Consider the following 16,307-nt stretch of genomic DNA (forward strand, 5'->3'; position numbering starts at 1 on the left):
CCTTCCCCCCACCCCGGCCCCGCCCCGCTGATGGTTGAGTCTGATACCCTACCATCAGGTGGCATGTCATAAACAGTCTGAGGCAAATAGAGTTCATTCATCCCTCTGTCTGTGATGGGCAGAGGGGGCCCAGCAAAAGAAGTTGACAATCAAACCATTAACTTTCCAAGTGATCTACTCCAGTGAAGGTGGTGTTTGCTCTGACTTCAAAACCAGAAACAGTAAGTCACAGACTCCTTTCTAAATTTCAAAACAAAAACAGAAACAAAAAGAAAACTAACACTTGCCTCAACCAAGTAACATTTTATTTCCTGGGATAAAAATAAAGAGAATGAATTATCAGAAGCCTATCTTCAACATCATTAAAATGCTTTTCAAAGAAAGTTACAAGAATTGTTTAAGGCGCACAAAAAAGGTCAGATTTTCCTTTCTTCCAGAACATTCCCTGCCCTAGACTCAAAGCACCAATACCACATCCCAGAAAAGAGAGAGGCTTATAGACACAGGAACCAGAACAGCCACAACCAGGGTCTCTGGCTGTAATATACGTATCACATAAAAACATCACAATAACTCTCTCTTCCACAAATACAACATTTCTGGAAAATGTATCCAAAATATCTCCATCTGAACTACAGTACAAAAATCCATTCACCAGCCATAAAAATAATATTTCCCCCTATACACAAATAAAATCATATGTAAAGCAAATTTGGAACACATGGAGGGGGTTACAAAATCTCTTGGGATCTGGGCTATTTAAAGTCATTTTTGTTTGGGTTATCCCTCTGCTGGGTATAGGAAACTGGCTACAAATACATCCATTTACAGTGCCCACCATTTCAACAGCTCCTGCGTCATGGAATGTGGTACTTTTTAAAAATAGGCGACCCTTGGTGTCATGGAAAGAAGAGGAAAAATGGGGGATCAAGGGAGGGAGGGGGAGGGACAGAAGAAGTGGAAGAAGAGGGACAGACTTCAAGGTGGGCTTGAAATACTCTGTGGTATGAAGTAGATGCCCAGACTCAGGAGGCCTCCCCCATCCCTGTCCCACTACCACCAATCTGCCCAGGCTTCCCCTTACAAATCCGTTTCCCGGCTCGTGTCCAGGCAGAGGGCATAGAGGGACCTCCGCAAGTCCACATTGCTCTTGGCCTTGAGGTTACATTTTTCCAGGGGGCAGCTGCCCCTTCTGGCTCCGTCTGCATTCTCCAGGGACACCCCAGGCTTGCACAGGGACCCCTTGCTCCAGCTGGCCTTCCGAGGGCCTCCACTGTCCAGCCCTGCCCCATGGCTCTGGCTGCCCTGCTCTTCCTTAAGAGCTGCCTGCTCCTCGTGGTCTGTCTCCCGGTGGTAGAAGTAGTTGAAGTTGGAGACAATGACCGGCACAGGCAGGGCGATGGTGAGGACCCCAGCGATGGCACACAGCGAACCCACAATCTTGCCCCCTACAGTGACAGGCCTCATGTCCCCATAGCCTACCGTGGTCATCGTGACTACTGCCCACCAGAAGGCATCCGGGATGCTGGAAAAATGGGTCTCCTGGTTGTCAGCCTCTGCGAAGTAGACGGCACTGGAGAAGAGGATGACCCCGATGAAGAGGAAGAAGATGAGCAGACCCAGCTCCCGCATGGAGGCCTGCAAGGTCTTGCCCAGGATCTGCAGCCCCTTGGAGTGGCGGGACAGCTTGAAGATGCGGAACACCCGGACCAGGCGGATCACCCTGAGGATGGCCAGGGACATGGCCTGCTGCCCATTCTGACCACCTCCTCCTCCACCCCCTGGCTGTTGCTCTGCCAGCTCAGTGCCCAAGGTGATGAAGTAAGGGAAGATGGCCACAACATCGATGATGTTCATAATGTTCCGAGAGAACTCTGCTTTGCTGGGGCAGGCGAAGAAGCGTACAAGCAGCTCGAAAGTGAACCAGATGACACAAGTGGTCTCTACAATAAAGAAGGGGTCTGCCAGGGTCCTAGGCAGGAGAGGTGCCACCGTAGGGCCAGAGGGAGGCGCCAGAGCCCCGCTGCCATTCGCCCCCCGGGCTGGCCCAGGAGGCTGGTGAGGCGCTGGAGGATGGCGGAGCAGCTCGCGTTCATCCCTGAACTCAGGTAAGGTCTCCAAGCAGAAGGTGATGATGGAGATGAGAATGACCAAGACCGAGACGATGGCGATGCCCCTCGCGGACCCCGAGCTTTCTGGATATTCAAAGATAAGCCACACCTGGCGTTGGAACTCGTTGCGGGGCAGGGGCTTCTCCTCTTCTTTAATGAAGCCCTCGTCCTCCCGGAAGCGCTCCATGGCCTCATCCCCCAGTTGGTAGAAGCGGATCTCATCTGCGAACACGTCCAGGGAGACGTTGACAGGCCTCCGCAGGCGGCCCCCCGACTGGTAGTAGTAGAGGATGCCATCGAAGCTCGGCCGGTTGCGGTCGAAGAAGTACTCGTTCCTCAGGGGGTCGAAGTAGCGCAGGCGCTTGGCTGGATCCCCCAGGAGGGTATTAGGGAACTGCGCCAGCGTGCCCAGCTGCGTCTCGAAGCGCAGCCCGGAGATGTTTATAAGGACGCGCTGGTGGTGAAGGGACCCCGCGCCCAGCATTTGGTCCTCTGCCATGCCCAAGGCAGGGTCGCCTTCTCCCTCCTCGTCCTCCGGTGGCAGCCGTCGAGGCTGTGGCAGCTCCTGTGGCAGCGGCGGCAAAGGCCGCCCTCCCGGGTCCACTCCCCTCTGCGCGCCGCGCCCCTTTGGAGCCCGCTCTTTGGATCCATCGCCGAGCCCAGCCGTCGGGGGGCACTGGAGCTCTCCCCCTATGGCCTGGCCACAGCCTGCCCGGGCCTCACCTCCTCCTCTAATGGTCATGGCACCGCCGTTCTCCAGGGGCACCAGGGCGATCTCCATGGCCAGGGGGCAGGGGGCATGCTTCGCCCCTGCTGACCGGCGTCTGTGCCCCCCACCTCACGCCCCGCTGGGCGCCTCGCGTCCGGGGCTCTTCTCTAACCGTCAGCCGGCCCCCCTGTGGGGCGGGCTGGGGCTGCTTGGCAGGATCCCCTGGCTCGGTCCTGACGTCAAGAAGCTGCTGCCCCGCTCTCAGCCTCGCTCTCTGTTCTGGCAGCCCGTTACCAAGCAGCCAAAGCCTCCTTCCAGCAGATGCAACCTTCAGCCGCCCCTCTCTGGCTGCGGGGCGGTGCTCTGCCTCCACCCTGCGCGGCTCCCCCGCCTCCTCCCTCACCTCCCCCCACAACCCCGCCCGGCCCCCTCCCCTCCTCTTTCCGCCTCACCTCTCGGGGCACGCAGCAGCGGGTGTTTTCCCGGAGGCCACTGCTGGGGCCCCGGGCTAGGGGAGGAAGGGGGGCTGAGCGGGGCGCAGCCGGGTGGAGGGAGGGAGGGGGGAGGGAACGGAGAGGCTGGAGGAACAGGTTGTACCCAGAGTGCCCAAACTCCCAGGGCAACCATATGAGAATAGCTGTGGATTTCAGTTCACCTGGGAGCTCGCTGAACGCCTCTGGACTCCAGGGGAAATGAATTGCCTTGGGTTGGACGGATGAGACAAGAAATAACAGTCCTATTCTCTCTTCTTGGGGAAAAATTACAGACAGGAAGAGGCTGGGCGGAGCTCCTGCGGATCTAGAAATCTAGAGATCCATAGCAATGGAGATACCTCCAGACCAGTGGAGAAGCCTGTCTCTTCCCATCTTCCTACACACCCAACAAAAGGTTAAGAGCTGGCAGTGCCCCATGCCATTGCGCTGGGACAGCCCTGATTCCCAGTCCAGAAAGTGATGGCCCGCGGAACAAATTTGCTGAGGACACACAACTCCTCCATGCTCTCTCCACAAATCTCTTTATAAAAACCGTTAACAGAGAAGGAGAGGAGGAAGGGAAAGATCCTGGTGAGAACTGTGAAGCTTGGAGCTAGCAACTACAGCTTTGTGAAGAGGGGTTTGGGGGGAGGGAGGGAGGAGGGGCAGGGAGGTTGTGGAATCCCAGGGCTAGAGGACTCCCAAGAGTAGAATAAGAAGCAATACTTACTTTGCTCCTAGGATGTACTAGGTTTACCCTCAGCACTTTATGAATACTGACCGGTGTATTCCTACAGCAATGTGTTTTCTGAGTACTATTACTATCTATCTCCATTTCCTAGGTGAGGAAAATGAGACACATGGATTGACTAAATTGTCCATGGTCATACAGGTAGAAAGTGGTGATGCTGGGATTCAAATCCAAGCAAGCAGAGCTTGGGCCCTTGCTCCCTCCACTCTACACCTCTACAGAAATGTGTAACCCCTGTTCCAGGTACAAGTGCTCCCCCTTCCTGGCATCTGGCCTGAGAGCTTTAATTTTCTCCCTCGGGAGGCAGGAGGTTGGCTGAGTAACAGCCAAGTCTCTCGAGGTTAGGAAATGGGCTATCTACCCCTGCCCCAGCCCCTGTGGGGTTTTAGTGGACAACAGAAATATCTTTCAAGTCATATCTGCCATCTCCAGACATAGCCTCCAGATATTTGTTGATTTTAAGTTACCATAAAGCCGCTGTTTCTGAATGTTCAAAGTTCATTCAAAGTTTGTCTCTTTTTGTTCCTGTATGTTGTTTATTGTTAATATATATGGATGTTATGGCCTCTTGTCTGGAAATGTATCTGCACATAAGGGAAGTTTGGGAAACTTGCTACAGGGTGCACAAGTGTATGCTGGAATAGCAACGTGTGCACATAGAAGCTTGTGTCAGGTATGAAGAAATAGGGCTTTTCTGCATGGGGCCTTTCTGTGTGTTGCATGAAGGTGGATGTGAATGCGGTCTATGTAAATGTTTTCATTGTGTGTGGTTCTGTGCATGGGGGGTGGCTGTCTTTGCAAATGTGCCTGGGTGAGGAAGGGGCAGGAAAGTGAAAATCAATATGTGAGGGTATCACTGTAACCACAGAGCCTTGTCCTCCCCTCCCTAGACCTCTGCTATCCCTGTTCCATCTGCCCTGAGTTTTTAATTCTTCTCTGGCTCTCAGGTTGTCTGGTCAGGATCGGGTTTGCCCCTGGGAGCCTGGGGCCTACTGAGTTTGTAGAGGGTGAGCTCAAGAGACCCATGTCCACTGAGTCGTCTTTACTGATTCATGCACATTGTAATACAGGGATGCTATCTTGGTTCACACAAGGGCTCTGCCTGAGCTCCCTATGGGATAGAGTCCTCAGGACCTTGTCTTCCAGGGGCCCTTAGAGAGACTGTTCCCTGAAGAATAAGAGCACAACATAACCAGTGCTGAAAAAGCATATAAAGCAGGTTTCCTTTAATGTGGTATTTCCTTCAATCTGCTTTCCATACATTTACCAGCATTTATAGATTTCTTGTACAATTATCTTCAGATGTCACATATGGCAGCCATGGGGGTATACTGGGAGGATGTGCTTTAAAGAAAGCAGTTAAAAACTGAGAACAAACTGAGGGTTGATGGGGGGTGGGAGGGAGGGGAGGGTGGGTGATGGGTATTGAGGAGGGCACCTTTTGGGATGAGCCCTGGGTGTTGTATGGAAACCAATTTGACAATAAATTTCATATATTAAAATAAAATAAAATAAAATAAAATTTCTTAGAAAAAAAAAAAGAAAGCAGTTGCTTTTCAGCTTCAATGAGTGCCATTAGCTGAGAGATTCCAGCCATTAGCAACTTCTCACCCTTCTAGGCAGCCCTCTGCCAATGACTGAGAACAACACGGTTCCAGGGACCTGGCCATTTATGCCCAATGCAGAACTCCTCTGCTGTACCTTCTTTGCCTTGGATCTCCCCCATTGGGTTGGCCATGACTTTGTAAGAAATATGTTTCAGTCTGAGACTCCATTCAACCTTCTTCCTCATCTCTTTGCTTTCACAGGTGTCATGGGATCAGCATCATGGGCTGAAGGCTTTCTCTACTGGCGTCTGCAGGCTCTTTTCTCTTTCTTCTATCACTTCCCAGTAAACCTCTTGCACTCCAACACTAACTGCTCTGTCATATAACTGAAACTTGCTCCCCCCTCTACCCAACTAACTCTAGGAGATAAACCCCTTCACAACAGAGCTTCATGTGCACCATCACCTGAGGATCTGGTCCAAACACAGACTCTGATGCAGGGAGAATTCAGACCACATTTCAGACAAGACCTGCAGTAATGCTAAGGCTCTTGTCTGAAGGTCGCACTTGTGAGTCACCTCCTCTCAAACAAACCCCAGACAGGGCCTGCGAAGGAATTACTTAGACACCTGGATTATGTCCCCCAGAATGAGATATACAGAGCAGACAAATGGGAAGTCTTCCCCTAATTCATCGGACTGGTCGTAGTAGACCACAGGAGGACTTGGAAGGTATGCAGAACCAAGAAAAAAAAGAATATATTAAGAGAAGTAAGGCATTGATGGGAAGGAGGGCTGGGGTTGAAGAGAAAGGAGATAGATAAGAAGAAGAGGAGAAAAAAATCCCAAATGCCACCTTTCTTAATCCACTCAAAAATAATTCATTGAGCATGGACTATGTTCCAGGTTCTGGGAGGATACTGAGAACAAAGACAGACATATTTCTTAACTTCTGTGGAGTTATATCTTGGGGGAGGCAAAAGCCACTAAGCATCTAATTTTCCACTGGTTGCTTAATTGCAATTTTAAGAGAAACCATGTAGAATGTAGGGTGTTGTGAGATTAGTGGGGAGCCGGACATCATCAAGGACCCAAGGAAGTTTTCCTGAGGTGGTGATGGGGAAAAAACTATTCCAGGTGGAAAAAAGAGTATGTTCCAAGGCCTCAGGGCTGGTTTGAGGAATTGAAAGACAGTGTTGTTGATGGGGGGCTCAGAAAGAGTTCTGTGAGATGGGGCTACAGAGGTGGAGGAGATCCAGATTATGAAGAGCTCCCTAGGTCATGTTTCATGATCTCCCCAGCAAGATTCAATAATACTTTCTTCCTTCCACCCTCAGACACTTTGCTTATGCTTCTATGAAACAAGTGTGCCAATGTACTTCTATTTTACTCTCCACTACTTGTTTTTAGTCTCTTCTCCCCTCCACGTCTGCCAGAATATATCTTAACTTTATCTCTATGTGTGTATATGTCTATCTACTTATCTTCCATTTATTATGTATGTATGTATGTATGTATGTATCTATCTATCTATCTATCTATCTATCATTTATAATACATAGGTAGGTAGGCAGGTATATGGATAGATAGATAATAGAGAAAAACAGAGGTATCTTGAAATCAAAGTCCATACGTTACTCATCTCATTTCCCTTACAACACCAAACATCGTGTTCTGTTCATCTTAGGAATTTCAATAAGTATGTGTTAAATGCAATTGAGTTAAGAGAAAGGAGCTCAGCTATGGAGCAGGAAGGGAGGGGAAACAGGGATAGGAACTGAATCTGATATCGGAGATTAACTAAATAGTCAAAGTGATCATGGAGCTGGAGCCCAATCAGAAAAATGTAAGACTCATTTGGGTGGTCAGATAGGGGAGGTGAATTAAATGTGCTTTGGCTTTATGTTCAGGTTATATGCATTATCTATTATGACACAAACCAGCTCAATTTTGTGTATAAGAGCAACTTTGTGGGGCACCTGGGTGGCTCAGTTGGTTAAGAGGTTAAGCGTCAACTCTTGATTTCATCTCAGGTCATGATCTCACATTCATGAGATCAAGTCCTGTGTCTTCAGGCTCTGAACTGACAACTCAGAGCCTGCTTGGGAATCAATCAATCTCTCTCTCTCTCTCTCTCTCTCTCTCTCTCTCTCTCGCCCCCATGTCTTTTCCTCTCTCTCTTAAAATAAACATTGAAAAAAAAACAACTTTGTGGCTAAAAAGTTTAATATAGAAGACTGTGCAATTTAGTTCCTAGATTGAGATAGTATTTGAGACCTAAAGTTACCATAACTGTTTATTGTATAAGACTAAACGATAAAGCATAAACGTCCACTTAATTTTCATCTAGGTCAAGGGAAAAGCTTCCACCATTAGGCAAAATTTAAAGGAACAGAAGGAGGCAAAAATAAAATTGTGTTCTAATTATGCCAGTAGTCTTTCCTGCCAAACATCAGTTTTGCTGCTCTACCTTGGAGGGTGTTACAGACCTGGGAACCTCATCAAAAATGCAATGAGATGGGGGGACACCAGGGTGGCTCAGCCAGTTGAGCCACTGACTCTTAATTTCCTCTCAGGTCATGATCTCAAGGTCTCAAGATATAGCCCCTCATCAGGCTTTGTGCTGGGCGGGGAGCCTGCTTGGGATCCACTCTCTCCCTCTCTTTCTTCCCTCCCTCCCCTCAAAATAAACAAATACACAAACATTTTTTTAAAAATGCAACAAGAGGGTCCTAGCAAAAGCATAGGCTGACAAACCATTAAAGGTACTAACTTTGCAAACCATTAAAAGTACTAACCAGTCTGTCCAGGGCTCAGGGCTCAATTACTCCTGCTCCTCCTTTTTGAGGGAGAAAGAAAGGCTCTGCTTCTACCAACACCAGGCTTTCTAAAGTTCTGAGGCACCATGCATGGCTGAGAGATCTTAGATTTCTTAAGGAGGAAAGGTACAATCTGAGCCATTTCCCCAGTCCCCCTGCTATCACTCTGACAAGCCAGTTATGTTGAATTACTGTCATCCCAACTGAGTCTCTTCTTCATTATAAAAGGAAATTGAACAAAACCACCATTGTGTCTCCTCCATGAGGGAAGCTGTCACCCCCAAATTGGGAAGGCTTGCCTTCCCCCGACCTTCCCACAACTCCTTGATGTTATGGAAACACAGAGTTTCTGAAAGTCAGGAGAGAGGGTTCAGGGTTTCTTAGGCTGGAGCAGGGAGAACCGAATAGGAGTCAGCATAGTTAAAATCAACCAAAATACATAGTTTTTTTTTTTTTTTTTTAAATTAAGAGGAAAACTTGATACTCTGGGTCTTACTGCTAAATGTTACAAAGTATATAATCCTATGGCTCATTACTATTAAGTAATATCACAAAGGCATATTATCAAGCAATAACTGGGAATAGAGTATTAATCAGCAAAAGGGTAAAGCTGTCTCTCTCCTGATCCCCTCTCCCAGATGCATTCTGCTTCCAGATCTGTAGTAGAAAACATCTTTAATGAGGGGAGCAGCTGTTCTTCCTTCCCTCCCTTTCCCTTCTCACTTGCCCCTCAATCTGACACCTTGGGAAGGAAGCCCTGGAAATGACCTTCCTTTCCGGATTGATGGGAGCAGCAGAGGTGGAGTCAACAAGGCACACATACAAAACAAGTGTGCACTTGTGGGGTGGGGGGAGGGGATTTATCTGCTGTGTTAGAGATGGAAGCAGGAGAAGACGGTGAACAGCAGAAAGATGATGTTTAAATGACCCAGATCCTGAGACCTCAAGCCTAGTGCTAGGATTTCCCGTTTGCAGGGATTAAGATGAGAGGCCGTTCACAAATCAAGGCTCACATCTGGAGCTTGGCTTTTTCTCTCCCTCCCTCACTCCCACCTTCCCCAGATTTAATCCAGGAATAAATTCATTAATGGGTCCACTGCATTTTCAGAGCCAAACATAGAAAGGGAAGTGACCTAGATGCACAGGGACTGGGAGGTTCAAGGGATGGCTTGCCCTGATGAATAATGGTTTCCCTCCCTCCCCTTCCCTCCTCCATTGATGAACTGGTGGATTATAGGTACATCATGACTATTTTTCATGCTCTCTCATTTTCTCCTTCAACACACCTCACTATGGTACTCACTTATAAATCATGAAAACTTCCTGACTTTGAAATTGTGAACCAGTAGCTTCATGTGTTGTCAGGGTTAGAGATGTCTGAATTTTTTATACTTTGTCAATACCATGTGCAACTTTTATTTCCTCACTCTCTGCGTAGGCATCCAGATCAAGGAAGGCATTAGTTGAGAATTTTGTATTCAGTGCCTTCTCTAGCTGAATTGTTGCCCACATTGCATAAAAATACAGTATGAATTTAGGTTATGTATCAAGATATAGGAACAAAGTACTTTATTTTAAAAGTGCTAAGCATGGGGCGCCTGGGTGGCTCAGTCGGTTGGGCGGCTGACTTCGGCTCAGGTCATGATCTCGCGGTCCGTGAGTTTGAGCCCCGCGTCGGGCTCTGTGCTGACAGTTCGGAGCCTGAAGCCTGTTTCAGATTCTGTGTCTCCCTCTCTCTCTGACCTTCCCCCATTCATGCTCTGTCTCTCTCTGTCTCAAAAATGAATAAACATTAAAAAAAAAAAAATAAAAGTGCTAAGCAAATGTAAGAGAGGGTTAAAGAAAAGTATATTTATTTATTTTAAAAGAGAGAAAGTGAGGGAGGAGCTGAGGGAAGAGAGAAAGTGAGGGAGGGAGAGAGGAAATCCCAAGCAGGCTCCACGCTGTCAGCGAAGAGCCTGACACGGGGCTTGATCTCAGGAGCTGTGAGATCATGACCTTAACCAAACCAAGAGTTGGACACTTAACCAAATGAGCCACCCAAACACCCCTAAGACAGTTTTCTTCCTATGGAAGGAGCATCCTTTCAAGCTGGAAAAACATGTGATCACAAAATAATTCATGCAGGCCAGACAGCACCCATTTTTCTCAATGTTCCTATCAAAATAAATCCTCTTTATTCTGATTTGACAGAAATCATGAAACAGGATTAGGGCTCAGCCTCAGTTTCAATGTCACTGGACCTGGAGGTAGGGGCTGAGTTGGAATGGCTTACAGAGGCTTGCTACCCCCAAGAACAGTTCATGGAAGGGCAGTGTCAAGGTCAACGGGAAGTTTATGAGGGATGTTATTTCCCAAGTCCCTTCTCAGACCTACTGAATCAGAATGTCAGAATTCCTACAAGGAATCTGTTTTAACAAGCTTTCTGGGGGATTCTGATGCTACCAAAGTTTGAGAACCAGTGTCCCTAGAGGGCCTGTCCTACTCAGGAGTCTGGTCCTTTTATTAGACGCTGTGTTGCATAAGGAATTCAGAGGTTCGGAAGTTCTTTGAGATAAATAGCTTAGTATCTGGATTGAGGTAGATTCCAGTCAAGTTCCAGCAACACCTCTTATTTGTTATGACATTCAACCTTTCTAGGCCTCAGTTTCTTCATCTGTCAAATAAAGACACTAATAGTGCCTACCTCCTGTAATTGTTTTAAGCATGAAAATGTCTGGGAAATTGCAAGCACTCAATTGATATTAGTTAATATTGTTAATGCTAGCTAACCTTAGTTGCCTGTAGTGACTAATGGTGTCATCTTTCTGTTAACCGAGTCATGGTGCTATGGACTCCCAGTTTGGTGGAAAGTGAAACCTGATGCCTGGGTATTAGCCTCAGCATTCTCTGAGTGATGGGTGTGGGGGCAAGCCATTCATGATCTGGCTCTTGACTTTCTTGCTAATATTACTTTCCTGTTGTTACTCTAACAAACTACCCCAAAATTATGGCTTAAAACAACATAAATTTATTATCTTATAATTCAGGAGGTTAGAAGTCCAAAATTCATCTTTCTGGACTAAAATTGAGGTGTCAGCAACGCTGGTTCCCTCTGGAGGCTCCAAGGTGTATTCATTAGAGGCCACCTGCATCCCTTGGATTATAGCCCCTTCCCTCATCCTTAAAGCCAGCATAATTGCATCCCTCCAACTCTGCTTCTTTTGTCACATCTCCTTCTCTGTGTCTTCTTCCATCTTTTAAGGACCTTGCTATTTGTATTGGTTTCCTATTGTATGATCCTTACTTTAATCATATTTGCAAAGTCCCTTCTGCTATGTAAGGTAACATGTTCACAGGTTCCATGGATGAGGACCTGGACATCTTTGACAGACAATTATTCAGTCTGCCATTATTCCCACCCCTCCCAGTGACACTCCTAGGGTGGGGCTTTGAGTGCTGAATGGAGCCTAAGCTGTTAGCTTGTCAAATCATTTTGTTATACAGATAACAAACACCTGGAGGTTTTCCCCCTGAGAAGGATCAGAGGCAGAGCAACCCATTTCCAACCAAAGTCTGCAGACTCCAGGTTCAGTTGTTTCTCCAGCAGACAATCTCTCTGCAGTGAGGAAAAACCCATGAATGACCAGTCATGTCAAATCATAATTCTCCAGACCCAGACTTGCTGGAAGATGAAGGGCAACTCTAAAGGCTAAATCATCCCATGAGTAGTTCAGTCTCCCTGTTGTGGAAGAAGAGTTTATCATGTTTTCTGCTCTAAGAGCTGTCTCTCTGCTTCTGAAAGGCCCTGTGCATGGATGAAATATTTGCGAACTTGAAGCCTGATCTCTCATTAATCACTGCCACTTCTCCTGAAGTGGGAGGCAGCATGATTTCTCACACACGGCCATCATTTCCTTCTCTGGTAAAGACAGTAATCTGAGGAAGGGCAATTATCTCAGCAGAATTGCCAACCTTGCAGCGTGACATTATCGACTGTTGGAAATTACATGGTATTCACTTGCTGCTATTTTAATGTCTGTCGCCTTCTATTTCCCCTTCCCCAGCCCAACACCAACCCCCCACCTCCCAGCCTCTTTCTTTTTATTAATCTTGGGAAATAATTTCCTTATTTTTAGTAGGCCGATGCTACCAGTAGGAATATGATGAGGAGGATCATAATAAGGACTTTCACACTTTAAGCTGGGACTCAGCCACCACTCATTGGATTTTTCAACTAAGCTTCAGAGCCTGTGTCTCTGCCAACAAAGAAATGGCTGGCAAATGCCCCCACGACTGACTCTGTGAACTGCCTGGCTACTCTCCACTCCCAAGTGTTATTGCACTACACTGCGTGATGTGAAAGACAATTACCACACTGTGAAGACAGCTTTCCTAGAGCTCAGGGACAAGTGGAAATGGCAGTGAGCAAGTGAGTGAGTGAGTTAAGGTGGAGGGAAGAGGTGACTGCTAACACTGTTTCTAGGCAATGTAATAGGCATGACATTGGAAGGCAGGCAACCAAGACTTTGGGCCTCACTCTGTACCTCTATTGACACATGGCTTGAGCAAATAATTTAGCTTTTCTAAATGTTTTTTTTTAACATTTTTGCTAAATGTTCCCATTCCCTAACATGGGAAATAAACATTGACTCCATTGCTTAAAATTGGGTTCACATAAAACAGCAAACTGCATTTCACCTGGTGTCTACAATGTAATCAGAACAGTTAACATTTCTTGATTCTTATTATGTACCCAAACTTGAACTACATATATGATCCTCTTACATGCATATGGTACTTTATCCTCAGTAACAACCATAAAAGGTAGACACTATTGTTAATTTTAGTTTATAGGTATGGAAGCTGAGAGTTAATGTAGTTAAGGAAATTATCAAAGGTTTGTAGAGAAGTAAATGTAGAGCTCCTGGTTACCACTGGTTATTGTTAAGCCATTATTAGCGCATCGCCTCTGAACAAAGGTACAGCAGAGAGAGTTTTTCATGGGATGTTTCTTCCTAACTTTCTATACCCTATTCCCACTCATGTCAAGTCCCTGTTATGTCCTAATGGGGAAAAGCCAGTGATAAAAGTGTGAATGACTGATGGCCCTGAAAAGTTTCCAGGTCATTGCTTGTTAACATGTAAAAAAGGGGTGGGATGTCCAGCATCTTGTCAAAATCAAGTGACTCCAAGAGGCAGAGATTTTCTACCTGGCGTGTGATTTCCCAGGTTAGGACAGCCAAATTGCTTACTCAGAGGAGAGAGCGCCCTCTGTCTTCTCCTCCCTCGACCTGCACCAGTCTGGCCTGTGCAGTTTAGCTGAGATCAGAGGGACCAAGGGCAAGAAGAAACCTCTGAAGAGGAAAATTAAGACCACCAAGACTAGAGATTGGGTTTTCAGTCTCAAAAGAAGGAGGTTTCTTGGAGACCATTAGCACTGAGCAAACACCGGAACTAAAGAAGGGCCTGTTTTTTGAAACAGAACTAATAATTGCTGGGAGCTACAGCTGGACCATGCCGGCTTTCATCTTGTGATGGATATTTTTTAAGCACTTAAGCTTGGGGCACCTGGGTGGCTCAGTCGGTTGAACATCTGACTTTGGCTCAGGTCAGGATCCCGCAGTTAGTGAGCTCAAGTCCTGTGTAGGACTCTGTGTCTCCCTTGCTCTCTGCCCCTCCCCCACTCACAAATATAAATGTCTCTCTCAAAAATAAATACACATTTAAAAATTAAAAAAAAAAAGACTTAAGCTTATTCAAAATCTTTCTTCTAGGGAACTCCAAGCCTTTGACCCCACCATTCTCTCAGCACTCACAGGAAATAGTTAAGGGAAAGGTTAGGATGAGAAATCCAAATCTGTAAAGGAAGGGGTGTTGCACTGCATCATAATAGATTTAAACCTGGCTCTGCCAGACTCACTGGCTGCATAACCTTGAGCCCGTCATTTAACTTCTCTGTGCTTTAGTTTTCTCATCTGTAAAACAAGAGTAATAATAATAATGGTGCTTAACCTCATGGGGTTGCTATAAAGATTAAATGAGTTAATGTTTGTAAACTGCTCAGACCAGTGTCTGGCACACAGCAGGCATTATATAAGTGTTTATTAATAAATGAAATTTTAAAGATGCCCAACATTCCCAGTGAGGTGCAGTCAATGCCAGGAAGAGGGCCCAGCACATTCCTCTTTAGAAAGACTATAATTAGAGCCAACTGAAGGATGCAGGAATTTTGTGCGAATTAGGGAACTGTGGTGGCCAGCAGTGTGGCAGTGCGGACAAATCATGGGCTTTGGAATTAGACAAATCTGGATTTAAATCCAACTCTACCGTTTACTCTTTGTTACCTTGAACAAGTCACTGGACCCTCCGTGCCTTACTTCTCTCTGTAAAATGGGGACAATGATGTCTAGCTTGCAGAATTGTCACCTGGATCAATGATATGTAGAAAGTAAGTAGAATCCAGCAGGCCCTGAATCAGGGGCCTCTTTATTGTCATCATGACCATCATGATCATCGTCATCTTCGTCATCATCAATCTGCTGGGTAGGAAGAATCAAGAAAACAAGATAGACTTTAAGTCAGTGATTCTAAGCATGAAGAGCCTAGGAGAGTATGTTGACGTTGAAGGCATAGGAGGTCAGTATGAAGGCCGAAAAGTATATTCAACAAAATGTCATTTGCTATTTGGTAAATGAAAAACAACACTATTGTTTTCATAACACAGACCAAATAGAATGAGATTAAACATGTCTCTCTGGAGGAATTTGTCAAATTCCCCAGGAAAATTGCCACACTGGAGAGAGATGGTTGGGGAATAAGATGGGGAGATTTTATTTCTCTAGCTGGTGGTTGTAAAGACCAGACATTCATATGTATGATGGCTATGAATTTTTGAAAGCCTCACAGACAATGAACTCATATATGCAAAATGTTAATTTTTAAAACATTTCTGATCACTTGATTTACTTTTCAATATTGAGGCTCCATTCTGACTGGTGCAGAAATTTAATCTAGTCACTTCCAGTCAAAGTCAACATACGCTCCCCTAGAAGCCCTAGCATGTCTTTTTAAATGGACAACTCGGCCATATTCAGGATATTTCTCCCATCTGCTTTCCTTCTTCCAGGGTTGCGGTTGGGCTTGCTGTGGGTGCAAGGGGGGATGCAGTGTTTACACAAATGTAGTGGCAGCATTGGTGAAAAATGGGCATCCAATTCTGCACCTAGATATGTCTTGAGCTCATATTCTTGCTCTAGAATAATCATTTTGCTTCTAGTTCTTGGGCATGCCTCCTCTACCCTGACAATTCATTGAGACACAGCTGAATCCTCATCCAATCCCTAGGAGGCTTACCCACATCACCTCTGATGTGTTTGCCTTCTTTTAGCTCTGAAACTCGCTATAGCCTCACCAGGGCTCTCACTCCTGCCTTCTTAACTTTTGCTTTCCAGTTGTGGGAATGGGGCATGAGAATGTTTATTTGCCCTCCTTTAGGATTACCAGATTTAGCGAATAAAAATATAGGGCACTCAGTTACATTTGAATTTCAGACAAATAATGAATACTTTTTTAGAATAAGTATGCCCCAAATATTGCATAAGATATATTTATGCTAAAAATCATTCATTGTTTTTCTGAAATTCAAATACAACTGGACATCCTGCATTTTATTTGGCAACCCTACCTCCTGGACTAGGGCAAAGTCATGAGGAACTCAAGAAGCTGTCTCCAGCCCTCTCCAGCATAGGAAGACCATACCACCATCCTACCTTAAGGCTGCTGCACATTGCAAGGACAGGAGACTTCTTTATGTGCAAATAAAGTATGTCCAACCAAATAGAGACAAGCAAAGCTTGTGCTGGTAGGGAGTCAACCATCATTACTTGCATTTTGACAGAGATTCAAAGGCAGACAGA

General features: G+C 46.1%; 1 protein-coding gene across 1 annotated transcript; it reads right to left on the reverse strand.

Annotated features, from left to right (window-relative positions):
• Positions 1-283: 283 nt before the first annotated feature.
• KCNA5 (potassium voltage-gated channel subfamily A member 5) lies at positions 284-3,203 on the reverse strand. Its single transcript, XM_040462666.1, has one exon. The coding sequence runs from the start codon at positions 2,890-2,892 to the stop codon at positions 1,081-1,083; it is 1,812 nt and encodes a 603-aa protein (XP_040318600.1). The 5' UTR covers positions 2,893-3,203; the 3' UTR covers positions 284-1,080.
• Between the last annotated feature and the right edge of the window lie 13,104 nt (positions 3,204-16,307).

The sequence above is a fragment of the Herpailurus yagouaroundi genome, unplaced genomic scaffold (assembly GCF_014898765.1).
Source record: "Herpailurus yagouaroundi ecotype Mexico unplaced genomic scaffold, PumYag 355, whole genome shotgun sequence".
NCBI lineage: Eukaryota > Metazoa > Chordata > Mammalia > Carnivora > Felidae > Herpailurus > Herpailurus yagouaroundi.